The sequence below is a fragment of the Vulpes vulpes genome, chromosome 3 (genome assembly GCF_048418805.1).
Source record: "Vulpes vulpes isolate BD-2025 chromosome 3, VulVul3, whole genome shotgun sequence".
NCBI classification, from domain to species: Eukaryota; Metazoa; Chordata; class Mammalia; order Carnivora; family Canidae; genus Vulpes; species Vulpes vulpes.
The window spans coordinates 99,156,126-99,183,522 of NC_132782.1; the positions used below are offsets into that span (position 1 = coordinate 99,156,126).

Below are 27,397 nucleotides of genomic sequence, written 5' to 3' on the forward strand. Positions count from 1 at the left end.
CTGTAAGTATAAAGAGAGTACACATAGCAAGACATGACTTCATGGCCCATATGAACCTTGAGCTGGGTTGTAGAAGGTACAAATGTTTTGAAATGGGAGGTTTGGAAGGGAGATGCTCCAATATCACTGATTTTCAACTTTTCTGCCACACCTGATGGATAACATCCACCTTAACAACATACCCAAGAAGCATACCCAGTTTATATGTAATCCTCATACCCTCTCCCCAGGAAGGCAAAAAAATAACTTCAGTAGGGGATCCCTGGGTGGCTCAGTGGTTTAGCGCCTGCCTTCGGCCCAGGGCGTGATCCTGGAGACCCGGGATCGAGTCCCTCATTGGGCTCCCTGCGTGGAGCCTGCTTCCCCCTCTGCCTGTGTCTCTGCCTCTCTCTCTCTCTCTCAATCTCTCTCTCTCTCTCTCTCTCATGAATAAATTTTAAAATCTTAAAAAAAATAACTTCAATTCATTGTCACAACTCTTACTAATCACTTGGGATATGTGTGCACGTGTGTGTGTGCATGCACGCACACGCATACCTATATAAATCACTCCAACATGTATATTCACACAGGCACATGGTGTTTTGGGGGTTGCCATGGCATAGGTAAGAGAATTCTACATCCTCTCTTTACCCCCTCTCTCTAGCTCCACCTTTTCTCTCCTGCGCAAGGAAACACAGCAAAACCTACATGAAAGTACTCTAATTTATCCTCAACCCTCTTGTGACAACTCACACCTAATCATGCCTTTGCCAGAATGTTGCAACTTCTGGGCTAAATCTCCTGTTCTTTTGTTTTTTAAAGACTTCATTATTTTTTAAGTAGTCCCTACATCCAATGTGGGACTCAAACTCACAACCCCGAGATCCACAGTGGCATGCTCTCCTGAGTTAGCCAGAAACCCCTGAATCTCCTGTTCTATGCAGAGCAGACAACAGAAGCCACACATAGGTAGTAGTTGAAATGGTACTTCTCCTTTAAAGCTATCTATCTATCTATCTATCTATCATCTATCTATCTATCTATCTATCTATCTATCTATCTATCTATCTGACAAAAAGAGTACAAGCTGGGGGAGCCGCAGGCAGAGGCAAAGGGAGAAGCAGGCTCCCACCCTGAGCAAGGAGCCCAACGTGGGGCTTAATCCCAGGACCCCGGGATCATGACCTGAGCTGAAGGCAGATGCCCAACTGACTGAGCCACGCAGGAACTCTGAAATGGTACTTCTGTGGGGACGACTCTTGGGGCAGCCAACCATTCACATTCCATTTTATGAAACTGGCCATCCCTGGAGTTATTTGACACAGCAGCAAAGGTTGTGGGTACTGCTACAGACAGTATATACTAGGGCATATATAGGGCATTATATATTAGGGCCAAATTTCAGAAGGCCTCAAAGGCAGGTGGAGGAGTTGACATTGAACCGCATGCTGGGTACAAGGGTGGATTTGGCAGTCAGGCAAACTAGGCTTGAATCTCTCTTGTTTCTGTGTGCACTTGACAACTTAGCCTCTCAATCTTCCAGCTTCTTCATCTCTAAAATGGGTGGGAGTGAGGACTGGTTAAAAATGTGTATTGGTTTGTAGAGGGTTTAAGATAGCGCCCAACACATGGCAAAAGCAGACACCTAGGCAGATAAATTAACGTTCCAGCTGTGTGAAGTCACAGCTTCCATGCTCTAAGGATAAATTACCTTTCCAAATGAGTCACACATTGAACTATGCCTAAAAGGCATGCCACCTTTTGAATAATCAGTGAGTTCTAACATTCCACCAGGCGTGGCTAACAAGAGGCCTTTTACTCATTCCATTCCACTGTTTTAAAGGACGGTGTGTGGTGCATTTTGACAACTATGCTTTATTTTATTTTATTTTATTTTATTTTTTGACAACTATGCTTTATAGGCTTATTCTGCGGCAAGCGCTCTCCTGGGTTCTGTACCGTTATTTTACTTTGTTTGATCAGCAAAGGCCTTGGGCTCCAGGCAACGTGATAATTTGAATTGCAAAGCCATGATTTAAGTGCCATGTTTCTTGGCAGAATTCGTGAGTCAGTTCTGCTTCTAAACCTTAGTTTCACTTCTAAAATCCCGAGGCTAATGGATATTAAAAAAATGAGAAGCCAGCAGGGGCAGCTTGTGATGGGTCTTACCCAAGTATAGTGGGAAAGCACCTTGCATGTTGCAGGGTTTGAAGCAAGGATGTTTATGAAATCCAAAATATGTTTTAAAACCATCTCTTGGCTACTTCTAGGAATGCATTCCACAAAATGGCTATGTAAAGCTCTCAGCATGGAAAATACTTCCAAATCTTGTATCCCCAGCCCAGGCTTACACTCTATGCCAACTGTCTACTTCACACATCCTATTGGTGTTAAAAAGGCATATCTGACTTAACACAGGCAAAGACTTTTGAATATTCATCCATCCCCCATTTCAGAAAATAGTGTATCTACCCATTGGCTCAAGTTAAAAAAATTTAGGTGCCATCCTATGTTACCCTTTCCTTCATCACCCACATGCCATCCATCACCAAATGCTGCTAGCTCTCCAAATGAGGAACATCTCTATCACCCCCATCCCGGTGTGGTGCCACAACCATCCTCTGCAAACCTAACTTGCCTTCATCTCCTGATTCATTGGTCACGGTGTTATCTTTAAAAACCATGTCTGATTATGTCCCTCTAAAATGCATTGTCTTCCCTTTGCTCTTTGGTGTAAATTTCTTACTCTGTGGGGTCCTGCATGATGGGCTCCCGTCTCTTTTTCATCTACTCATTGCTTACCAGGCCCAGCCACACTGACATCATTTCTTTTCCAATCTTTGGGTCTCTGTGTCCCTGTGCTCCCTGCTTGGAATACCCACCCCCAGCTCTTGGCATGGCAGTAACTTCTCAATCTTTGGTTCAGAGAAGAGATCCTTGTTTGCTGTGACAAAAGTGGCCTCCCCTGGTTATTTATCACCCTTTTACTTTCTTTGATATGCTTATCACAATCCAATATTTTGTTTACTTGTTGTAGCAGGTAGACCGTGGTAGGGGAAGCCCATGATTCTGACCTCTAGTATACATGCCTTTGTGTGATCCCTCCTCTCAAGTGTGGCTAAGACCTGTAATTGCTTCTAACCCACAGAATATGGTGGAAGTGACAAGATATATGGGATTACATATACATGATTATACTACATAAGAAAGTAATGTCTGCCTTGTTAAGAGAATTTCTCTCTCGGTGGCTTTAAAGATGCAAGCTGCAAAATGTGGGGTGCCACAAAGCCTACAAGGAACTGGATGCTGCCAATGACCATGTGGGCTTGGATGTGGATCCCTCCCCAGTTGAGCCTCAAAAGAAAACCCAGCCCCAGCAAAACGGCACTTGTAGTCTTGAAAGGACCCAACTAAGCCAGGACTCCTCACACACTGAAAATGTGACATAACATATGTTAAGTCTATAGTTTGTGGTAAACTGTTATACAGCAACAGTTAATAGACTTCTTAAGTGATTCTTGTGTTAGAAAATAAACTTCAAGAGAGGCCAGGGACCTTTTCATTTTTTCATTACTACCCAGCTGGGAGGTAGCATAGACAGATGAGAGCAAACATTTACATGAAGAAAAGAAATATTTAATAAATACCAAGTATTAATACTCCATATACTGGCAGGAACAGGCAGTTCTTGTTCTTTAAGAGGTAAAGCCACCTTTAGAGACAGGCATGGCCTTCATGGGACTCAGAAGTTTCCAGATTAAAGCCTTTATGTCCTACTGATTCAAGTAGCAGGTTTTTATTTTGTCTGCTCAGCAAAAATTTCCTCTCCTTCTCATATTCCTTTGGGAGTATGCACCCCACCCCATGTGAAACCAATGGGGTTGACCTAAAACATCCCCTGGTTACTAAAGCATTTACTTATGGCCCATCCCTGCTCCATCAGCATAGTCTACCCTCCTGGTCACTGATTGGGTCAGGGTTGTTCACATGACCCAAGTCTGTGCAATCAGCACCAAAGTCAGAACATCTGCAGGTGCTGGTGGGTGAGGCAGCTTCCTCATCATTGCAGATGCAGAGTACTAACCATGGGGCTGACATAAAGCCAGAGCTGCTGGGGCCTCCACATATGCAGGACCTGCCTGGAAAAACAGCTCACACGAAGAAAGCAATGCTGAGGGATGAAGGGAGAGAGATGCCTCAAGATGCCACTTGAGTCTCTGGATCCAGCAGTGCCTGAAAATCTACACCCTGGCTTTTTAGTTGAGTGAAATGAACTCCCCTCTTCTGCTCCCTTCCCCCCTTTTTAAAGCCACTTTATGTGGAGTGTCTTATCATCAGCCCTATTACCTGGGATCTGTCATGAAATCAACAGAGAAGGAAAAAATGGGTCTGATGTCTCGGGGGTGAAGAAAAAAAAGCTCATCTAATAAATATTTAATAACATGCCACAGACCACTGAAGTAGAAATCCCACTGGATTTTAAAAGCTTGTGTAGTCCTTTAGCATTTTCATTGGACTTTTTATAGAAATGGCTTAAGCTAAGTTCTCTAAACAATACAAAAACTATCAAGTGCAAATATTTTAAAGAGTAACAGCACTTAACTGTACTCAACATAGATACTGTATCTTTAGACATTTTCAAAAGTGCCCTTGGCTAAAGTTAACTTTGGACTCTGTTTTTTTAACTTTGTCTGAGAGGGCATTATTGCCAAATATTGCTGGTTTTTCTGATAAAAAGCTAATAAGGCAGAAGAGATTGCTCTGTTTTGGATTACTTTTCCCCACTTTGCTTCAAATAAGTGAAAAATAAACAGCCCCTCTCCTTTCTGAAGGAAAGAAAAAAAAGAAAAGAAATCCACAGTTGCCCCCAAAGTGGGTGCTTGGACACAAGATCTGAGCCTCCAGGGTCAAGCAGCCAGGCTGCAGGGGCTCACAACTGGGCCAAGGTCAAGTCGGCACATGGAGGAGGAGTAAAAGGCAGTAGGAACTGCTGAGCCACTGCAGTTCTCAATTAATTCTCATGTGAGGGAAGGCCAGCCAACAGAACCCCAGGGCTCATGCAAGTGCAATGAGCTCCCCAAATTGCCCCCCCCCCCAGGATCCTATGCATAAATGAAGAAGCTAGAGGATGCTTCCGAGGAGTGCTTAACCACCTCCCGCCCCCTTCTGAGTCATAATCCCAAGGGCTGAGTATGATCCACAGCCTTCGAGAGGTGCTTGGAAAATGCTCTGGCTCCGCTGGGCTGGTCATTCCTGGTAGAGCCCCTCTAAGTCTGCAGACTTCATAGCCAGCTGACAGTTGCCACTGGAGTTTTGTTGTGTCAAAAGTCTGTTTGGTAACAAGAAGAAATGGTTAGCTCTAGGGCCTCTTTAAAGAGCTTTAATGTTGAGAGTGCACAAAGCTGAATATATGACATTCTTTGTTGGTTTATTTTTAGCTTAGCTGCTTCTTGCAACCACATCAGATTTAAGGCCACACCTATTTTACAGATGAGGAAACTGAGGGCACAAGAGGCTAAAATGACTGAGTTAGGAATAGGGATTATGGCCCCTTTCCCCATTCTAATTTTGATAATGTATTTTCTCTGTCTGCTATGTCTTCACCACAATCCAGTGATTGTTGGGGAGTGACCCTATTTTACCACTGAAAGAAAACTGAGAGCTGAGAAGTTAAGCAACTTTTTCAAGATCACACAGCTAAAAAATGGTAGAGCTGGGATTCAGACCCTTATCTTCTGATTCCAATTAACCATTTCATGATATCTTCAAAAAAAGGGAGGTGGGGGAAAAAGGAAGAAACATTGGTCTTTTTTAGTGTCTGTGATGGTGCGTTTCTGAAGATGTAAGAAGGCACATAGCATTATTGATATTAACTGGATCTGTGGGTTATCTTTTAATTTCAATTATCTTTGCCAACAATGACACCTCACTGTGTAAAACTATGGCATACACCAGAGTTAGGCTGACCAATGAACATTCCCAAGGTCCTTCTTGCAGGCTTATATGGGAGCTGAGAAAACAGGGCACTGCACCTTCCAGCCTCCCTGCCACGTTAGAGTGGCCAAGTGACACAATTCTAGCCAAGGAAGTCAGCCAGTGGAGGGTGGAGAGAGGTCCTAGAAAAAATTTCACTTACTTGATAAAAAGGGTCAGATTCAAGTGGTAAGGGAGAACTCATTTTTTTCTCCCTTCATCTGCCTTGAATGTAGCTGAGTGTAGCCTGAGCCACAGCAGCTTTCTTGTGGCCATGAGGCCACAGGGCTCACCAAAAGACACATGGTGCCTGGTATATAGACGACACCATGCAATTAGTCAATTTTCATAAGTCAGAATATCTTACAGTTTTATTTACTTTTCTCTTTTTCATTTTAGTTGCATTATCTTTTAAGGACAAAACCCCATTTGCATCATGGAATAAAGTGTTTAGTTCCTCTTTTCTCTCCCCTATGCTTTGGATTGCTCAACAAGGTTTCTGGAGTTTAAGAATTCACGAGTGCAAGGGTTTTCAGGTGACAACTATTTTCATAATAATATAACATACTTTGCCATCCACACATTTGTGACCTGGGTCTTCAAAACCCAGCTGACGTCTATTGAGGCAGACATTAAAGATATCTGTAAAATGTAAAGCAATGCCACTCACTCATTTTATTTTGTATTGGATTTTATAGTTACATTTCATAAAGATGTTATTTCTATCAACAGGGAATACTGTCCCTTTTAAATATTTTTCAAAGTTGTTAATTTTTACTACAGTAATTATTGATACATTTAAACCACATGAACAAAAACTTGGGAAGACTCAGTAATTTTAAGAAGATAAAATGGGGGGGAAAGAAGGAAAAAAAGAAGATAAAATGGGTCCAGAGAACAAAAAGTTTCAAAACCACAGCCTTAGTGAAAACAATGGGTCCAGCTGCTTTGGTTGGGAGGAGGAGAGGAGTATAAGGAGATCGAGGACAAATCTTAGACATCTTTTTAATATCTTCATTGACAAATAGGTGGTATTAAGATTTTGTTAGTCTCTGTGGGATAGCAGAGCAGGATTCAGAGGCAGGGAGAGATTTTGGCTTAGGAGCATCAGTTTTAATAAGCAAAATTAATAAGCAAAATTTAGGCCAATATTTCTCTTTTTAGCTCCTTTAAGACATATTGTTCAAAACAATTTATAAGAAGCTGAATGTAACTCCACATATATCAACTAGGCAATCCTATGACAACTAGCCCTGACCTATTTTAAATTATAAGCACTTCACATTTTACTTTCTAACACGAGTAACAGGATAACATTTTGGTAAGAAGTTCAAGGGCTACTCTCTAGAAAAACAAAATTCAGGATATTGATTCATTTAGAGCAAGGATTGGCAAATTCCTTGGGCCAAATCCAGCCTGCTGTCTGTTGTTGTAAATAATTGGAACACATCCATGCTCACTTGTTTTCTTATTATCTATGTTGCTTTTTGGCTACAGCAGCAGGGTTGAGGATTTGCAATATAGATCACATGGCCCACGAAGTCTAAAATATTTATCATCTGGCCCCTTACAGAAATTATCTGCTGACTCCTATTTTGGAGTCATTTGGTACCTTGGTTAAGACGCTTTGGAGTTCACTGACCTCCGTGTACGTCCTTTCTTTGCCACATTTTGCTTTGGGACTTGGTTTCATTTCCCTTGTCACAGAATGGAGCTAGGACCTGCCTCATAGGGTGGTTGTGAGGATTACATGAGCTAAAGGCCTGGAAAATGCATTAACAGAGTGCCTGGCACAGAACAAGTACTTGATCGGTTTTAGCCACTATCATCAATTAAGCAAGAGCCTAAAGGAAGCATAATGGAGTCACATTCCACTTGAGACTTAGATTCTAAATTCGACAAAGAGAAAAAGATAAAAATCAAGCATTTAAAAAAAATCATCTCTAAAAATCCCTTAGGAGGGCGGCTCATTATAGACAAACACATGGTCTTAAAGTAATTCTGACACAGCTGGTTTTCTCTCCAGCATTTAAACAGATCACTGTTCCTTCAGCTGAGGCTCCAGCCAAAGTGTAGCTGGCATTTAGGAACCATATTGTAGAACAAAATGCATACCGTCAGACGGTATGAATTCACACTCAGTATGGTGAGACACCCTGAAGAGCAAAGACGATGGAAACAGACCTTGGTAAATAGCAGGTTCATGGGCCCCTGTATCATCTGGAGATGCGTGCATGTGGAGTAAAATGGTAGCTCATTATTCTTGTTGCCTCCCCACAAAAAACATTGTATTTTGAATCTGTGTAAATGTAACATCATTGCCATGACAACAAAATGAGTAATTGGGTGTGGTGGATGATGACAGCAATTTTGTTTGAAACTCCATTGTAAATTCTCATTTGATACCTGATGTGTGTGGGAAACGATAAGGAACACCTGCCTCTCACAATTTTACTTCTAGACATCCAACTAGAATTAGGGTAATATTTGTGAAAATCCTCCAAATGGTAAAAATTAAATTACTGAATTAACATGTATTTACCTGGGAGGAAACCAGTAGTTGACAAGGCTGGAGACCACAATGTAGGACACTATGATTGTCCCTGACATGACGAGTGATACAAAGCTCAAACCACAGAGGACACACAGCAGTGAGAGGCCGCCCACAGAGATGACCAGTCCTAGAGGAGAGCATAGTTACAGGAAGCATTCAGCTAAAACAAGTTGAAAGCTGCCAGACCCCAGGCCACTGTGTTTGTGACACTTAATTCAGATTTCTTAAGTGAGATTTCCCATAAATATCCAAATTTCCAGCATCACTTAAAAAGGAGGTAATCTAACCACCCAAGTGGGCCTCACTGCAAGGCAAACATCCTTTTCCTTGCCTTGGGAGGGGTCAAATAGCTCAGAACTCCATCCTTTTGGCTACAGTGATATAATTTCAGGGATAAACCCTAAAAGGAAGTAAACCAGAGAATATAAATGGATGTGCTGCTTTTTTTTACAAAGATTTACAAAATCATGGATCCGTGTTTTTCAAAGTGTGGCTGACAACCACTGTTATCAGAATCAGATGCCTCTGGAAGGCTTGTGAAAAAACTCTGATTTCTGGACCCTACTCCAGAACTACTCATCAACAATCTCTGAATGAGGCCTAAAAGTCTGCATTTTCAAAAAACAAGTAAGACTTATGCACACTCAAGTTCCAGACTTCTGTTCTAAAGGCTGTGTATGTTATTGCCTTCCCCAAAGGCAACAGAAATTGTTCTGTGTCTTTAAATCCTGTCCTCTGTAAAGCTTTGTATGACACCACCAAAAGTGGCTCCCTTCTTCTAAATTTACTTTTGCTATATTACTCATTCATTCCTCCACCCATTCTTATATCCATCCATCTCCATCAATATTTACTCAACAGCTACTCTGCCTAGCTGTATTCTGCTCATCTGCCTAGGATGCCTACCAACTCCTTCAGTGATAAATTGCCTTATCCATAGGGAATTGCCTATCCCCTGGGGAGGCAAGCAACTCTGGGTGCTCTTAGCTCTAGAAAGCCATAGGATAAACCAGAGGTGACTGCCTGACCCAATGGCAACCAGCTCTATGGCCAGCATCCTGTAGTTTGTGATCCGATATGAAAAGGTAAACTGGGATGCCTGGATGGCTCAGTGCTTGAGTGTCTGCCTCTGGCTCAGGTCATGATCCCAGAGTCCTGGGATCGAGTCCCACATCTGCCTTCCAACAGGGAGCCTGCTTCTCTCTCTGCCTGTGTCTCTGCCTCTCTCTGTGTGTCTCTCATGAATTAATAAAATCTTTAAAAAAAAAAAAAAAAGGTAAACTAAGCCAATCAGATCTGCCTTCTCAGTAATTTTATCTTAGCAACAAAGGGAGAAGGTGATAGTTGGCAGTGTGACTTCAGGAGGAAAGGTGGAGAAGGAGGAACACTAGTACTTAGCCAGGCACCTGGCATGCAACAGGTGTTCAATAACGAGCTGTGGAATAATTGGATTCTGTTACCATTCATGCAGAAGCCACTCTGTGCCCATATTTTATGGGGCTCTAAGTTTCAATCCTTACAACAACCTTTTGAGACAGTATTATTATTTCCCCAGTTTACATATGAGGAGCTTACAGCTCAGAGAGGGTAAATAACTTGTCCAAAACCACATTGGTGGAGATTTTAATGTGGACTCCACAAAGTCCATCTTTTAACTATTCTGACAATCTGCCTTGGTCACTGTGATCTTTTCAAGAACAGGTGTATTTGATAAGAGTGGCAGGTACTCAATAAATACTGTGCTCCCAACTGAATCATTTTCCAAGGGAGTGAATAGATGAGCAGGTACCTTCCAGTAAAATGACCCCCACAAAAGCAGCCAGGGAGGTAAGCACCACGATGAGGAGGAAGAACCCAACAGGAACGGCTGACATGGCAACAAACACCAGCACACTGAGGGCCAGAAAAGGATGCCTGTCCAGGTATTGACCCACCAGAGACTTCATAAAGGCAACCACCTGTAGGCAAAAGAGAACCAGCCAGGATTGAATGTCATATCCGAAACACCAGGTTGATGGATCCACTTGAGCTGCAGTATAACCAGAGGCTGTCAAGTTGGATGGCTTGTAAGAAACATAACAAGTCAACACTAACAATCCTCCCAAGACATGCATGAGTCACCCTGACAATAATGTAAGGCAGCTGTAGACAGGTGGCAAATTTGAAGATCCCACCCAACCTCAAGTTTTTGACAGGAGGAAAGACCTGGTCATGGCTCTACAACTTAACACACACCTCCTCAAGAGACCCTCAGCATGTGTGTGCATGGATGTAATGTACACAATTTATCTCCTACTTCACAACTGAGGTTTCATACTTGAGGCCACTGAGGCACAGAGATGTTAAGTCTGAGCTACGTGGCATCACCTGGGAGCTTGTTAGAACTACAGTCGCTCAAGCCCTGCCCCAGACCTGCTAAATCAGATGCTGGTTTTTAATGAGATTCCCAGGTGACTTGGACATGCATTAAAGTCTGAGAGGCAATGGGATTTCCCTAGAGTCACAGTTTCCAAGTGGCAAAATCTAGGCATTTGAAGCAGAATCTTTTCACTCTAAATGTCAAATGCTTGCAATTGCTGCCACCTTGTCAGGAAAAAATGCTTTTATGTCACCATGGATACCACAGTCAGGCCATAGCTCTAGGACTACTGTCAGCTTATGCTATGTTAATCAACAAGCTATCTTCACTCATCAGGCAAAAGAGTTTCTGGATCTGGCTCAATGGGGGAGGGCTGCTTTAATGCAGAGCTGGCCCTAGAAATTCCAGAAGGATGGGCTTCCCCCTCTCATTAAGCCCCATTCTCTCTTGCCTCACTACTGACATGTTAGTTCCCTTTAAAGTTTCCATCAATGCAGAACTTTTCCTCATCAAAACCTTCCCAGGTCTCATTCCTTAAGGCCTTATAGGCCAGCAGCTGAAATGAAGAGGAAAATCAAGCTACAGTGATCATAGGAACAGCTAGACAAAATAGGTGCCTCCTCATGATTCCAATGGTGGGAATCTGTGGACAAGCGGGAAGACAGGAGGGTTTTGTAGTTCAAGATGATGGTGATCAAAGTGCAGGGTTCATACTGCTTAACCAGAAAGGGCTGTCTATTTCAAGAAAACCTGCCATTGGTCCTAGGGCTTCAGGGTTGCCTCCTTAGGAGAATCTCTAGGCATGACCAAGTTCACTTCCAGTCAGGCCACAAAAACATGCCACAATGCCCACTGGCTATACTGCCTCTAGCTACTCCTATTGGAGAAAAGCTACCAGACTTGGCTATTCAACTTCTCTAGCCAGAGATGACTATACTAGGAATGCCAAGCTCTGATAATCAGAACCCAGTAAGACTCTCCTGTTAAGGTAGTTAAAGATGAGAGACGAGGGGTCACAGGAGTGGGGCTGGTCCCTGGAGCTATCTTGATTGCTTTCCAGCTCTAGTCCACGTGTATTCTTAGTAAAACCACCCAGGCATCATCTGAACTATTCTCTAGGATCCTTTGAATCAAGAGACCTAGTAACTGCAGAGGGGAGCAGATGAGGCTTGAATGCTAGAAGGCCAGACTTATGAGTTTACACGCAGACCATCCAGCACAGTAGCCCCTATGGCCACTGCATACCTGAAATATGGCTAGTATGACTGGTGAACTACATTCTTAATTTAATTTGAATTTAAAAACTGATATATGTTGCAATCACTGGAATATTTTTAATTACATTTCAAATAAGGTATATTACTAATAAATTTTTCAAACATACAGTTTATCAAATCTGAATAGAGATCAAGTGCTTTCAGTGGAAACTTAGTATCAGAATTGAGACGAGCACTAAGTGTATTAAAACATGTAAACTGGGCAGCTCCGGTGGCGCAGCAGTTTAGTGCTGCCTGCAAGCCCAGGGCGTGACCCTGGAGACCCTGGATCAAGTCCCACGTCAGGTTCTCTGCATGGAGCCTGCTTCTCCCTCTGCCTGTGTCTCTGCCTCTCTCTCTCTGCATCTCTATGAATAAATAAATAAAATCTTTAAAAAAAAAAAACATGTAAACTAATCACTAATTTTTTAATATTATTACAAGTTGAAATTGTATTGTTTTGGATATACTGGGTTATATAAAATATATTACTAAAATTAATTTCACATCTCTAATGCTTTTTAATATGACTACTAGCAAATTTTAAATTCTATACAAGGATTGCATAATATTTCCCTTGTAAAGCACTCATTTAAACTTTATCTAGAAAAAAACAGGAAGCAAACTGCTGGCACTTGAACAGGACTATGATATAATCAAAGGGCCAGTTTAAGAAATATGAACCCAGCAGTTATGTGCAAAAAGCAATTATGAGGATTTGCAGGAAGTCAGGCAGGAGACACTGATGGTGAAATAATGGTAATACAAAAGTGGAATGACAAAGGAAAAATCAATAGGACTTGGGGACAGTATGGCAATGGGGATCCAAAAGGAGAAAACCAAGACTGTACTTCTTCCAGACCCCAGGGAATCTATTTTTGTCTTAACCTGTTCTGAGTCTGGACCCTACAATCAAAAAATAGAAAGTCATTCAGATATGCAGAGAGACCATTTAAGATGCAGTTAAGTCCAGCAATTATCTTCCCACAGGAAGGATGGCCCTGCTCAGGCCAGTCTGTCAAAGAAGGGGAGGATATGATTCAGTCACACCTAATTAACAGAGCACATTCATTAAACACTCAAGGGCCAAGCACTGTTTTAAATGATTTCAGTGTATTTCCTCATGTATTTCTCCCTTCAATGCTCAGAGGCAGATAACGAGGAACATTATTTAAATCCAGGGAATTAGAGCATAGCAATTAATTTCTCATTCTCATGGCAACAGGTAGGGATACAATGGGAGGATGGAAAGTGGGACAGCTTATTACTCAGTAACATGAACTGCAATTTTCCATCCCTATCCTGGAAATAGGCACAGGTCATCTGAACTGGGTTTTACAGGCAGGGTGCTGTGCTGAAGAACTCAGGAACACCAGCCTGGGACAGGCTAGCACCATGAGGAGCCAGGCTCTGTGCTATAGCCTTCTTGAGCCACTTCTGAGATTATTCTCATAACAAACCAATGAGCCTGACATTGCTTATTTTAGAGAAGGGGTGATAGAGATTCAATGTCCTAAGCAACTCCACCCAAGGTCAGACAAAGGCAATTTATTTTAAAATGCACAAGAGTATGGTAGGTTCCAAAGTAATGCAGCCAGTATTTAAGGACAGAAAGGCTCCATCTGAAACTATTCAGGAGACAAGGCAATTCCCTGGTATCGGAATGCAAAAGACCCTTGCTACCAGAGGAGAGAAGGATGGAGGCATCAGGATTCTTTAAAATCACTGGTAATGATGGCAAGTCCAAAGTATCCATACACTTTGAAATGTCTACCTCAGAATGTAGACATGAACATTAAATAAGATATACCAAAGGTCTAACACATGCTTGGCATATAGAAAGCAATCAGGGTTAATCAATTTACCATCAATCTCTATTATTTGCAGGTTCTATATTTGCAAATTCACCTACTCACCAAAATTTATTTGTGACCCCAAAATTCACATTTGTGGTGCTTTCGAGAATATGTATAGAGCATGGAAAAATTTAAGTCACCTGACACATGTTCCCAGCTGAGGTCAAACTAGGCAATGTTCTTATTTCAGCTCTTTAAACAACTGTCCTTCCAAGGTATATTTAGTACCACTTTTCCTCACATTTCATGTTTTTTTTTTATTGGTAATTTCACCATTTAAAATGCAAGAAGTGGGACGCCTGGGTGGCTCCGCAGTTGGGTGCCTGCCTTCAGCTCAGGTCGTGATCCCAGGATCTGGGATTGAGTCCCGCATCGGGCTCATCGGGCTTAAGGACAGAGGAGCCTGCTTTTCCCTCTCTCTATGTCTCTGCCTCCCTCTCTCAGTCTGTGTCTCTCATGAATAAATAAATAAATCTTTAAAAAAAATTTAAAAATTAAATGCAAGAAGTACTCTCTAGTGTTCTTAAGTGTAAGAAGGGTAGGGATCCACCTTAAGAGAAAATGTGTTAGATAAGCTTCATTCAGGCAAGAGCTATAGTGCTATTGGCCATGAGTTTAACATTAATGAACCAACAACATATACTAAATAAGTTGTCTTTAAGCATAAATACACATACAACAGTTTATATATTTATCAGTTGATGAAAATGTTGTGACTAGAAATTTGCCAGAATCTAATCTTATAGGTCCCCTAGGAGAAATTGCTCAGTAGTTGCTATTTCGTTGTTTGAGGTGACCTCATAGAACATAACTAACACATATAATAAGAACCAAATGCACATGTAGGATGAGTAGGAGGGCCTTTCTTACTAAGCTAACTTTTAATAACAAGAGTCTCAGCCTGTTGACTAGAAAGCTGCTTGGCCAATTTAAAAATAGCTTGCTAAATTCACAAAGAGGGCCAGAGGCATTTTGGGATGAGTCCAGGAAAGATCTCTATAGAGTATATTGCTCTAGACTGCAAAGTGGTGTCTCTTCAAATATACCCAAGGGGAACCGTGCTGTCTAATACAAAAAACAGATCACAAACCAGTTCATTTTGTTACATACACATATGTATTTTATGAGTATATTGTATAGGAAAAAACGTCTAGAGGGAAAACAGCAAAATGTTAATATTATCTCTGAGAGCTGTTATTTTCCCTGACATAATCCTGAATGACTTATAGAAGAAAGAAAGAAAGAAAAATTCAAGAAAGCAGAATATACTATCTCAAGCCCCATTGCCACCAAATGGCTACTAAACACTTGAAAAGTGGCTAATTCAAATGGAAATGTGCTATTAAGTGTTAATAAAATACACACTAGGATTTTGAAGACTTACTACAAGAAAAGAATGCAGAACATCTTCATACTATTTTCATTAATAATTTTTTATGATTACGTATTGAAATGATATTTAGATATATAAATAAAATACATTATTAAAATTAACATCACCTGCTTTTTACATTTTAAATGTGGCTACTAGAAAAATTTTAAATTATCTATGTGGCTCATATCATACTTCTATTGGACACTAGGTTTCTCGCAGAAAACTGGACTCAAATCTTAAAGTAGGGGACGCCTGGGTGGCTCAACAGTTGAGCAGACTAAATTAGACATGGCTCATTAAGACTTTCTTCCCTTCCTCCTCCATTCTTATTGCCTGGAATGTGAATATAATGGCTAATGCTTTAGCTGCCATCTTGGACAATGAGTTTGAAGATCACAATTTACACATGGCAAAGTGGTGAATTACAGAGATTCCTGATCTACCTCCAAATTTCTTCTACTTCAGAGAGAATAACTTTCATGGTGTTTAAGCTGCTGTTATTTGGGGATTTTCCATTACACAGTCTGATTGTAAACTGACCTTTGAGTTATTCTGGATGGACTCTACCAGCAAAGACAGCTTCTTCTGCAGCTCCTGCAAGTCCTTTGAGGTACTCGGAGGATCCTCTTTTGCCATCCTGAAACCAATGCCCAGTCTCTTTAGAGATCAATTCTTCTACCAGTAAGCTGTCCCAGGCAGGGCACAGTTGAATCTCTCATGTCACCCAGTCTCTTGCTGTCACTGGTGAAACAAAAAGAATCTTGAACCATTAGTAATATTCACCTAGCTAGTTCAACAAAAGCTTCTACTATCCTCACACATTGATGGTAGGTGTGCAGGTGAAGGGTAGCTTGGCAATATCAGAATTTCTAAGCGCACATATCTTCAACAATATATTTTTCAGTAATCTGAAGGAAATAAATAGGTGTATCAAAACATACAAAAAGGATGTACAGTGCAATTCTATGTGTAATATATAATAAACAGCAAAACATTGGAAAGAAGCTGTGTATCAGTAGGAAATTGGTTAAATAATAAGTTCATAAAATGTAGTAGTTGTTGAAATGATAATGTGGACATCTAGTTAGTGACATGAAAACACATTCATGATAAGTGAAAAAAAATTTTAAGATATCCTATATTGTTACATAAATATATGTATTTTATGTCTATATTCCATAGTAAAATAAAAGACCTAGAAGGATATAGATCATATAATACCTAAATGTTAATGGTATTATCTCTGGGGGCTTATTTTTTCAGTCTGACAAACTGCTACAAAGAATATAAAAGCAAGAAAGCTGAATACACTATTTTAAGCCCCTCATTGCCTTCCCCCCCACCAAAAACCTTTAACAGTGATGGTGGCCAACTTCTTTATTGACTACCCACACTAAACAGGTTGGCTTCCAACCTTATAGCACCATAAATCATTCTCTGTTGACTTGTAAGTGTCCTCTTAACAGGAGAGGTGTCTCAAGGGCAGACCTAGCCACAATTATACACTGTGACTCAACAGCCTTTAATTTCCAGGACTGTCCTAAGTCATGTGACTACAAAACCAATTTGTTTAAGATCTCTTTTTCAACCCTTGTTGGATTTTAAATATCAACAAATATATCATTCTCATTTTTTATTTCCCAGAACTGTAGGGCTAGACACAATTTCACCCTTATAAATGACCTCCTTACTACTGATAGTAAAAAGAAAAAAAAGGGATGCCTGGGTGGCTCAGAGGTTGAGAACCTGCCTTCAGCCAAGCAAGTGATCCTGGGGCTCCAGGATTGAGTCCCATACCAGGCTCCCTGCATGGAGCCTGCTTCTACCCCTTCTGCCTGTGTCTCTGCCTCTCTCTGTCTCTCATGAATAAATAAAATCTTAAAAAAAAAAAGAAGAAGAAGAAGAAGAAGAGCCTCAAGGATCCTGTTATAGTGATCAAAATTAACTAAGTGATGCTGACACCTGTTTACCATATTGACTTAAACCACACGGTAATTATGTGAGTTAAGGGGAGAAAGTTACTTTACCAATACCTAGAGGGTCTAAAATGCAACTTAAAGTACGTTTTCGTCACTCCAGCTAGAGAGCCTTTCCTACAGCTCCGTTTGTGAAACAGGAAACCTTTGGATCTTTGAAGATCCAACTGGCACACATCTCGTATTTGGGATGTTCCCAGGACTCAGCTCTCCTACTCTCATCTCCGCAGCAGACAGAAACAAGCCCAGCTCCCATTACCGGTCTCCAGAGGTCTAGGGAACCCAAGGGCCACCCAGACCGGTTTGGGGAGTCCGATGGTAACGAGCATGGGTAGAATGTCATGGGCCACAGCCATCAAATACATCCACCTGGCTTCCAATCCCCAGCCACTCACTCTACAGAGGGAATTCCCAGGCACTGAGAAGTCTCTGGAGCGGAGGGCAACCCGGGATCCCCAGCGCAGCTCACAAGTTCCCTGCCTTCTCCCGGGGCCCTCCAGGCTGACCCAAAAGACCACTGGCCAATCCGCCCCGCGGCTCTTGCATTCCAGCCCCTCCCAGAGCTAACGGCCAACCCCAGCGTTTCAGCTGGAAGGGAGAGGGGGTGCATCTCCGGTTGGGGGAAAGGAAAGCTGGGCGCCTCGGGCCGCCCCAGGCCGCCCCCTCCCCATCTGCTTACAGTCGGTCAGCCTTCGAAGACGCTAGGTGGAGCAGGCGCCCAGCTTCTAGGGATCCTTGCGCAAAGGGGAAGAGAAAGGGAGGCAGGTGCAGAGGGGGAGGGCCCGCACACGAAAGAGCACAGAGGCTAAGAAAGGGGCGTTCACGGGGGAGTGGAGTACCCGGTCATTAATTTGGGGGAGAAGAATCCACCTTTGTTACCTGGAGAGCCCCTCTCTGCGGTGTCGGTAGAGAAGAGAGACCTGCGGGAAGGAGGGCACCCATATTCATGAATCTCGGGGAGAGGGTTTGGAGACTCCCCCGCCAGGTTTCCCAAGAAGGGACAAGGTCTCGGGGGGTGGGGTGGGATGGCTCTGGCAACCCTTTTACCAAATCTAGTGGTGGGTGTGAAGAAGTGCGTGTGCTCCCAGCCCGTCTTGGGGGCTCCGAGGGGTGAGACACTCCTTTTCACTAAACTGCGGACAGCGCAGGAGACCCTCTCAACCCAGGCCCCTGCGCCGCTTCGTATGCCCCTCCCCGCGAGGTGACCTAGCCAGCCCGGGCACGTTGCACCCTAGCATCCGAGATGCGAGTCTCACCGGTCCTGGCGGCCGCGCTGTCCAGCCAGGGTCTGCAGGCGGAGGCACAGAAGCGGGGTGGGGGGAGGAGGAAGAGGAGCAGGGAGAGACGTTAGAGGGAGGAACCCTAGTGCGCGCAGGCGGGAGCTGGCGCCTGTTTCCTGCCCCACCCAGGCTGCCGCCGTCCTCCGCCCTAGCCCCGCCCCCTCACGGCCTAGCCCCGCCCCTCCTCGCCCTAACCACGCCCCCTCCACCGCCCGGACCCCGCCCCCTCCGACGCTTCCGTCCTTCGGCCGCTCTCGCCCCGCCCCTCAGGGCTCGGCTCTCCCCGCCCACCTCCAGAGGAAGCCCGCGAAGCTGCCGCGAGGCCTCGGGCCGCGAGCTCCACACAGCGCGCTCCGCCTCAGCCTTTTAGAACAACCCTGACAGGCCCTCAATAATTTACAGCTGAGGAGAATGAGGCCTGCCCTACACTCTCGGCTTGAAGGGAGCGTGCACAGGCCACCGCCGAGACAGGTGCCCTTGGCCTCTGAGCACGGTTTGTACAGCGTCTTAGGGCGTCCCCTGCCTAGATACCTACACCTGAACCGCCTCTCCTGGAAGCAGTCCTGGGGGCCAGGACATGCAGCGATGAGGTACGGCCTGACTGGCAAGTTTTAGCTACTACGACTCACGCAGGTGCCACGAACCAGCGAGAGCCGGAAGGATGGGTTAGGTTATCATTTCCACGTTTTATAATTGAAAAAGTCTAAACCCAAGGCCCTTGGTTCCACGTCAGAGCCAGGCACATGTTCCCTGGCCCCAAATCCTGGCCCATAGAGCAGGGTTTCTCCAAGGGCAGCGCTGTTGACATTTTGGGCAGGAAAGTTTTGTATTGAGGGGGCATCCTTGTGCTGACTTTTTATCAGTGTCCCTGGCCTCGACCCACTAGATGCCAGTAGTAATCCCCTTCCTCCCAGTTGTGACAACCAAAAAAATGTCCCCAAACATTGCCAAATATCCTGTGACGGGGCACAGTTTCTGTTAAGAACCACTGCCATAGAGGTACTGGTAAAGACCAGGGTCTGAGGGAGGGGGTTCCGACAGTCCTGGGCTCTCATCTCAGGGCTGGCTCTTACCGTGTGACCTTGGGTGAGTGACCTCTCTGGGCCTGGGCTTAATCTGTAAAATGACAGGCCTGAGCTTTGGCCTGCTACTGCAGAGTTCTCAGGCCTTTTCCATCCAGGGACCTAGATGGACCTTCCTTTCCTCTGTGACCTGCAGCAATAGCAGCCTGGGAAACAGTCACAGGGTTTTAGTGAGGTCAGGTGCAAGAAGAGCTGTAAAGAAGTTAGTACCTATCTGGAGTATAGGAGGAACTCAAAAAGATTCGATGGTACAGTCTTCTACCAAATAATATCTCTAGAAATAAACAGGCTGGTGGGTAAAGAAATAAACGTGGGGGCAATAATGATAAAAAGAAGCTACAGGATCCCATCTAACTTCACAACAGCCAAGAAAAGGGCTGCTAATGGTGGAAATAGGACATGGACAGGTAAGTATCCCTAAATTCTTAAGTTTCAGGCAATCCTACGTGGCTTCATGCACTTTGTTCTGCTGCAGTATGGTGGATGCCCCACCTAAGAAAATGTTGACTTTTTTTTTTTTTTTTCCTTTAGAACAAAACATTACAACTGTCATTCCCTGGTGGGCATTGCTTTGAAAAGCTGAATTGGAACCTTCCTTGGGATTTTTGTTCAAGGGTGCCATCTAGGGGTGCCTTTGTGAATCCTCTAATTCCCCTGACCACAGACCTCTGTCATTGTAGGGACAGCCAGATTTTGCTTTTTCCTTGTGTGTTGGCTGCCTTCTCCATATTATGTATTTCCGGATGGCTGGGATCTTAGCTGTCTCCATATCATTAGGACTTGGCTCATGACGACTATTGATGGGTCAGTAAAATAAAGCTATGTGCAGCCTCTTCTATGCTTTTCAAAGCTAACTTACTCTGGCTGAGCCCGTTTCTGAGACCATTTCAGGTCTTAGAAAAGACCTGCAAGGGACACTTGGATGGCTCAGCAGCTGAGCATCTGCCTTTGGCTCTGGTCTTGATCCTGGTCCAGGAGTCAAGTCCCACATTGGGCTCCCTGCGAGAAGCCTGCTTCTCCCTCTGCCTGTCTCTGCCTCTGTGTGTGTGTGTCTCTCATGAATAAATAAATAAAAATCTTAAAAAAAAGAAAGAGAGAAAGAAAGAAAAGAAAAAGGAAAGAAAGAAAGAAAAGAAAAGAAAAGAAAAGAAAAGAAAAGAAAAGAAAAGAGAAAGAAGATACCTGCCAGGGGGCTCTGAATAAGAAATGTGTGAAAATTTCCCAGCCACACATTGAAACCCTAAGCTGTTAATATCACGGAAATGGGAACAACCCAGACCCTAGCTGACCTCTTCTCCCCAAATTGCCAGATTTAGCAAATAAAAATCCAGGACACTCAATTTAAAGTGAAGATAACTTTTTAATATAGCTATGTCCCAAATAGCGAATACTTAAATTTTAAAAAATTGTTGTTTACCTGAAATTCTAATTTTACTGGGCATCCTGTGTTTTATTGTTTTATCTGGCAACCCTGTGTACTTGGAGTTGAAGGATTGAAGGACTTGAAGCCTGCATCCGTCTTGGGAATTATCAAACAGAAAGTTAAGTCAGGTGATTCTGGTGCAGATAAGGTGGCCAGGGGTGGGAGTGGGGGGACATGTATTTTCATTCTCCTTAGTAGATATCTTGTTTACTTTCAGTCTTTCTTTAGACCATATGTAGATTTTTGGTTAAAGCTAGGGAACATATTCCATAGCCAGCCAGGTTGAAATCCCAACTTTGGCACTGACCGAGCCCAGTGACTGTGTTTCTTCAGCATAAAATTTGGGATAATAATTGTATTCATTTTCTGGGTTGTTGAGTAGATTTGGAAAGATGATGTTCATTAAGTGCTTAGCACAGTGCCAGCAGATAGTATAGCTCAATATGAAAGCCATAATAATTGTTTTGATGTTTTTGAACATAGGTAGACTCATAGTACACTAGCTTTCAATGGAAGCATGTCTCCTATTCACCCACAGGGTCATGAGGCTCATTAGCATCCTACCAGTTCCTTTCTACTAATTCACTTTGTTGAATTACAGCTGCTGGGTTTTATGGGACATTAGGCTTCATGCCCCATTATAGGAGGCCTGGTAATAACCTCATTTCTGTCTAAACCAAAGTTTCAAACCCTGTCACTCATTCATTTATTCCAGATACTATTTGAAACTGTATTTATTGTGGCATCTAAATGTGGTTATCTGTCTGATTGGATAGAGGCCCCCAAATGTGGGGTGACTATCCGGTGGAAGCCAGTGGTGCAGGCCTTGAAAGGATTCACTTGAGGCAGAAAAAAGGAGACAGAACTTGAGAGGTGGGCAGGACATCAAAGTAGAGGCTGTCTGCAATGAAGCAGTGGGTGGGGGCTGTTTTTAAAGAGGGAAGGTGAGGAGGTATGGGGATGCACCGAATTCTACCTTTTTCAGTATCTGTGCCTGGTTGTAAGTAGCCCATTGGTCACTTAGGGCCTGTGGATATTTTGAGGTAGGTTACCTGTTGGGCCTATGTGTACTCAGCCAGGGGGTCACTGTGGGCCCTGTCTACAGTCCATTGGTCAAGTGTATTTGCCCAAAAGCAACCTCTACATATATGCCTGATGATAGTAAAAATATAAGAGATGAGGAACCACAAAGTTATTTGAAAGTATGGAGAGCCCAAAGTTAAGGAAAAAGTAAGAAAAAGGAAAAATGGAAATACTTTGTGCTGTGCAGTGCTTATGGTAAGGATCTCAGAAGTGTTTGTGTTCTGAACAGGTCCTTTGTGGAAAGAGTATACTGGACCCTGGGGATCATAAAGACAGGCTTCAACTTGTATCACTGCTTCTTATGAGTCACATCAACTTGGGAAAGTCATATATGTTTCTCAGTTTTCATTTTCTCATCCATAAAATGGGAACAACATGGGAGGTTTGGGGAAAATTGAATAAAAAAACAGATATGCAAGCATGGCACCCCAAAAGAGCTCAATAAGTCTAACTTGGTTTTGACAGAACCTTTAAAAGTAACCAAGTCGGGCAACCCAGGTGGCTCAGCGGTTTGACACTGCCTTCAGCCCAAGGTGTGGTCCTGGAGACTGGGGATCGAGTCCCACGCCAGGCTCTCTGCATGGAATGGAGTCTGCTTCTCCCTCTGCCTGTGTCTGTGCCTCTCTCTCTGTCTCTCATGAATAAATAAATAAAATCTTTAAAAAAAGAAAAGAAAAGTAGCTGTTGTACTGCCATTAATGAAGAGAGAAATGTGGAGAGGTGGGTGGGGGGATGAAGCAACTGGGTGATAGGCAATAAGGAGAGCATGTGATATAGTGAGCACTGGGTGTTATATGCAACTCATGAATCACTGAACTCTATCTCTGAATTTAATAATACACTATATGTTAATTGATTTTAAATTTAAGGGCATCTGGGTGACTCAGTCGGTTAAGTGTCTACCTTCAGCTCAAATCATAATCTGAGTCTGGGGATGGAGCCCCGTGTCAGGCTCCCTGCTTGGTGGGAGTCTGCTTCTCCCTTTCCCTCTGCCTCTACCCCTCTTGCTCTCTCTCTCTCTCTTATTATCACTCTCTCTCTCTCTCTTTCAAATAAATAAAATCTTTTAAAAATTTTAATTTAAATTAAAAACATTTTTTAATAAAAATAAAAAATAAAATAAAAAGGACACTTAAAGAGATTTAGCAACTTGCTCAAGCCACAAGCTAATTAATGGGAAGGGTGGGATCAGAACCCAGCTGTGTCCAGCCCAAGAATTTAACTGCCATGCTATTTGCATTTAGACTTTACCAAAGGCACCATTTTTATTGCCACTCACCTCTACTTTCCCGGATCACAGCTAAGCACCCTCTCATCTTCTCTTCTGTCATCAGCAATTTCTGCTGCTCAGCCAGGCCTCCGGCAAAGGAAGACACTAGCTGAGTCAAGCCCCGTCTTGTATCTTGTATCTGGGCGCAGCTGAGGCCCCTCCTTCCTTAGCAACAGACGCTGAAGCCTGGTTACAGGCCCCAGGGCTTGGGGCATGCAAGTACCTCCAATGTTAAAAAGAGCCCAAAGAGGAGGAGAAAGAAGAGTTTAGGCTGCTGGGGTATTGTTTAGTGGGGTGTTTCTTCCCTCTTCTCTGTATTAATATGTAACTCTGCTTCAGTTTTTCTTCTACAGTGAACTTCATGTGTTCTGGAAAAGTTCCAAGAAAGTAGCTGCTCAGCGGAAGGGAAGAGTGGCCAGAGCAGGAGGTGCTGGAACCAGAGGAGAAAAGCCCAACAGAACCCCAAAACATACTTGAGCTTCCCTTCTTTCTTCTTCTATCAGAGAACTCCCTTGGGGGGCTGAAGTCTATGACCTCAGAGAGGCAGCCCTGTGAACAGAGCTTTCAGAACGTTGAGTAAGTTCCATTTTCTGTGTCGTCCCCATCATTATGCTATAAAGAAGTGTGAACTTCAGAGCCACTGGTAGGAGAGGATCATCCCCGAAGAAACTGAGAGCTTTTTATTCATTTTGTAATAGATCCAATTAGAATGGACAACATGAGTGACATGGGTTGCTCATCTCAGAAGGTAGGTGTGAATTTTAAGATGTACTTTTTTTTTTTTTTACCTATATTTTCAACATGTAGGGAATTGGGGAGTAGGCAAGAAGGGGATGTTTCAATCTTAGCCTAATTGCTCTAGACTTGACTGAGCAAGTGTGTTCACCACATTTTTATGTTTTTGCTTTGAAATATGCTTTTGGCTGAATTAGGCTTTTGAACATCTTAAGGTTTTGCTATGAAAATTTTAGAAATAGACACCTGTTGTTCCTTTCCCTTCCTTCCCAAGGCTTTTCCATCCAAAAATTCCCAACACTGGGTGTACATCAGAATATCCTAGACAGCATCTTGAAAACATAGTTAGCCTCACTCCCAAAGGGTCTGATCCAGAAGGGTTGGAGTGGGGTCCCCAAATCTATATTTTTAACTTAGAACAGAGTGATTGTGTTATAGCAGGTCCTCAGGTGAGGATTTAGCAATGGCCTCCAAGAAGGACGTGCAAACATCATGTGTAGTCGAAAATCAGCCCTCTGTAAAAGTAATAATTCTATCCACTCTAGGTGTCAAAATCTTGCTTTTAAAAGCCAAGATCCGCTAGGTTGCCATATACTAAAGTGCCTAGAGGAGCATTTTAAATGGAAACTTTATGAAATTAAATTGGATTTGTTAGTAATGGCTGAATCCACCCTCTGAAGTGAAAACTCCCTGTAGTTTATCAGAGAAGACACTTACATGTTAACAGTATTAACGAACCATTTTGCATAATGAATAGTTCTTACAAAAATCACTCTTTCCCCTTGAAGATGCCACAGAGAATTCTTAGCCAGATATGGTCAAGAAAAGTCTCTTTGTTCTGTTCTGGAATTGATTTCTGGATCTGCTAAATCCTATGCCTATCCCATGTGTTCCTGACCCATGCCTGGAAATGTTCTCAGGGTATTTATGGTTCTGTGTATATAAGTCAGTCTGTGTCCATGAACTAGCTAAAATTTCATTTGTTCTTCAAAGGTTCTGCTTCTATCACGTTCTATAAAATTCTTAATGTTGGCTTTCTTGCAAAATGTTGTTTTGCTTTTCTTTATTTTCCCAAGAATGGCTTATCTCTTTGTATGATATTCAGCTGCCTCTGTATCTGCCCTTTGGATGACTATCTCTTCTTATGGAGGAGCATGAATTTAATTCGATCTGGCTGAAACTCAAAAAGGAATCTATGAGCTCAAATAACCAAGAAGTCCAGATTAAATCTATGAGCTCAAATAACCAAGAAGTCCAGATTAAATCTATGAGCTCAAATAACCAAGAAGTCCAGATTAAATCCAAACTCAAAAAGGAATCTATGAGCTCAAATAACCAAGAAGTCCAGATTAAATCCAGATTAAGTCAATGTCACTGGGAGTCTGTCTTTCACCCTCTGGGAGTTTTGCTTCCTTCCATTGTTGGCTTTATTTTAAGGAAAGCTTTATTCCCGCATAAAGCAAAGATGACTGTTGAGAGTGCCTCTTTCTCTATAGGTCTGGTGAAAGTCAGGAAAGACTGATCACCCCAGTGTAGGTCACATGCCTGTCCCTAGTGATCACTGTGTCTAGGAGGATGGAGTCCCCTGATTGGCCAGACCTGTGTCACATGCACTTCCCTGGAGCCACGGCTGGGATCAGGCTAATGTACAGCACGGACTGAAATGGGAGAAGAGGCAATGATGTCCATCCACTAGGGCTGTGTTCTACTTCTTTTGGTCACAAGAGTAACTTCTCATTAGGTGTCAGGGCTGATACCAGGTTTATTCCAACCATGAGCAGAAGCATAAAGGCCAAGGCACCTCCTGAATATGGATGTTACCTACTCATTACCATTTTTGTTGTTACTTACTCAAGATGTCTGAAATTTGTGATGTGTGTTTATTGCTCTTTTAATGAAGATTTTTATTTGAAACAGATTTAAAAGCTAGGCTAAGGGAAAGATTTCCACTGACCACAAAACCTCCTTGCTTGCAAAGACAAAAACCAGGCAGCCATAATTTATCAATCAGTGTATGTTGTACATTTAAGGTCCTGAAGGAAATCATAAACAACTTCATGGTGCTGAAAGTACTGTTGCAAGAATCTACCCCAGATGGTGTGGTACCTACTTTGCATAACCAGGTTCCTTTCAGGCTAATGCCAGAGTTCTCTCATTTTGTTCAAATGATTGGTATAGATTGAGATTAATTTTTTAAAATTTATTTTGAGAGAGAGAATATGCACACACGTACATGCACATGAGTAGGAGAAGGGTAGAGGGAGAGAATCTTCCTGCAGACTCCTCACTGAGCATGGAGCCTGCACAAGGCTCAGTCTCACCACCCGTAAAATCATGACCTGAGCCAAAACCCAGACACAGATGCTCAACTGACTGAGCCAGCCAGGTGCCCTCTGATATTAAATTCAGTAGTAAAAATCATGTTGGAGATAAATGATCAATTCTTAGATCCCTGAAATTGAGGTCAAGAGCAAAGAGACAGACACAATTATTTAAATCAACTAAGTGAATTCTTTAAGCTAAAAACAACTAGTTCTATGGATCTCAAACTCATCTTGTTTAAACTCAAGATGCAACCTTGAGTTGTAAGCCAAAGCAACCCTATTTTTAATGAAGTTTTGTTGGTGAATCTGATGTGCCCCAATTTTTGAAAATAGCTAGCTTAGACCATTAGACAAGTGGGCCTGTTGTATTTTTTCAAAGATCTCTGGCTTGCTGTGCATCTTTGTTTATGGGTTTACATGTTTTTGTTTACTTTTAAAATCAGCACCTTCCTGGGGCACCTGAGTGGCTCAGTGGTTGGGCATCTGCCTTTGGCTCAGGTAGTGATCCCGGCCTCCTGGGATTGAGTCCCACATCAGGCTCCCTACGGGGTGCCTGCTTCTTCCTCTGCTTATGTCTCTGCCTCTGTCTCTGTGTCTCTTGTGAATAAATAAATAAAATCTTAAAACAACAACACCACCACCTTCCTAAAGTAATTTGCCATGTTAGTGATACTTGCTGTTTCCCATGTGTTTGGATGCAGAGTCATGTGTATTTAAAAGCTCCTCTATGTGGCTGGGATGTGTTACCTATATTCTCTGAGTTTTATTTCTTCACATCAGACATGGGTATAAAAAACTCTCATAAGGTTGAACAGTGCCTAAAACAAAATAACTCGGAATAATGATATTGTTATTATTTTCTGAGGTTG

General features: G+C 42.8%; 2 protein-coding genes across 6 annotated transcripts in view; one reads left to right on the plus strand and one right to left on the minus strand.

Moving 5' to 3' along the window:
- Window positions 1–3,596: 3,596 nt before the first annotated feature.
- On the minus strand, window positions 3,597–18,780 carry LDAF1 (lipid droplet assembly factor 1). 5 transcript variants are annotated; one of them, XM_026003241.2, is made up of 6 exons: window positions 18,588–18,780; window positions 18,211–18,251; window positions 15,896–16,096; window positions 10,299–10,467; window positions 8,498–8,636; window positions 3,597–5,311 (listed from the first exon to the last, which is right to left on the minus strand). In XM_026003241.2, exons 3-6 carry the CDS (start codon window positions 15,989–15,991, stop codon window positions 5,230–5,232), a joined length of 486 nt encoding a protein of 161 aa, XP_025859026.1. In that variant the 5' UTR covers window positions 15,992–16,096; window positions 18,211–18,251; window positions 18,588–18,780; the 3' UTR covers window positions 3,597–5,229. The 5 variants fall into 5 exon arrangements, with proteins under 5 accessions (XP_025859026.1, XP_025859027.1, XP_025859025.1 ...); XM_026003242.2 differs by having other exon boundaries at window positions 18,202–18,251; XM_026003240.2 differs by lacking the exon at window positions 18,211–18,251 and having other exon boundaries at window positions 18,588–18,777.
- A 116-nt stretch (window positions 18,781–18,896) lies between these two features.
- Window positions 18,897–27,397, plus strand: part of DNAH3 (dynein axonemal heavy chain 3) — a 170,698-nt gene continuing 162,197 nt past the window's right edge. Inside the window, exons 1-3 of the mRNA XM_072753699.1 lie at window positions 18,897–19,201; window positions 23,809–24,045; window positions 24,168–24,217. Of these exons, the coding sequence (XP_072609800.1) occupies window positions 24,179–24,217 (39 nt within the window). The 5' untranslated portion in view covers window positions 18,897–19,201; window positions 23,809–24,045; window positions 24,168–24,178. The remainder of the gene's footprint in view (window positions 19,202–23,808; window positions 24,046–24,167; window positions 24,218–27,397) is intronic.

Bases quoted from the DNA above. Each gene is read 5' to 3' on its own strand.
- LDAF1 (XM_026003241.2), bottom strand. From the start codon at position 15,991: ATGGCAAAAGAGGATCCTCCGAGTACCTCAAAGGACTTGCAGGAGCTG. The intron at 10,468-15,895 runs GTCAGTTTACAA...TTTTGCCTACAG, and splicing joins CCATCCAGAATAACTCAAAG to GTGGTTGCCTTTATGAAGTC. The intron at 8,637-10,298 runs GTACCTGCTCAT...GCTCTCCTCTAG, and splicing joins GGGGGTCATTTTACTGGAAG to GACTGGTCATCTCTGTGGGC.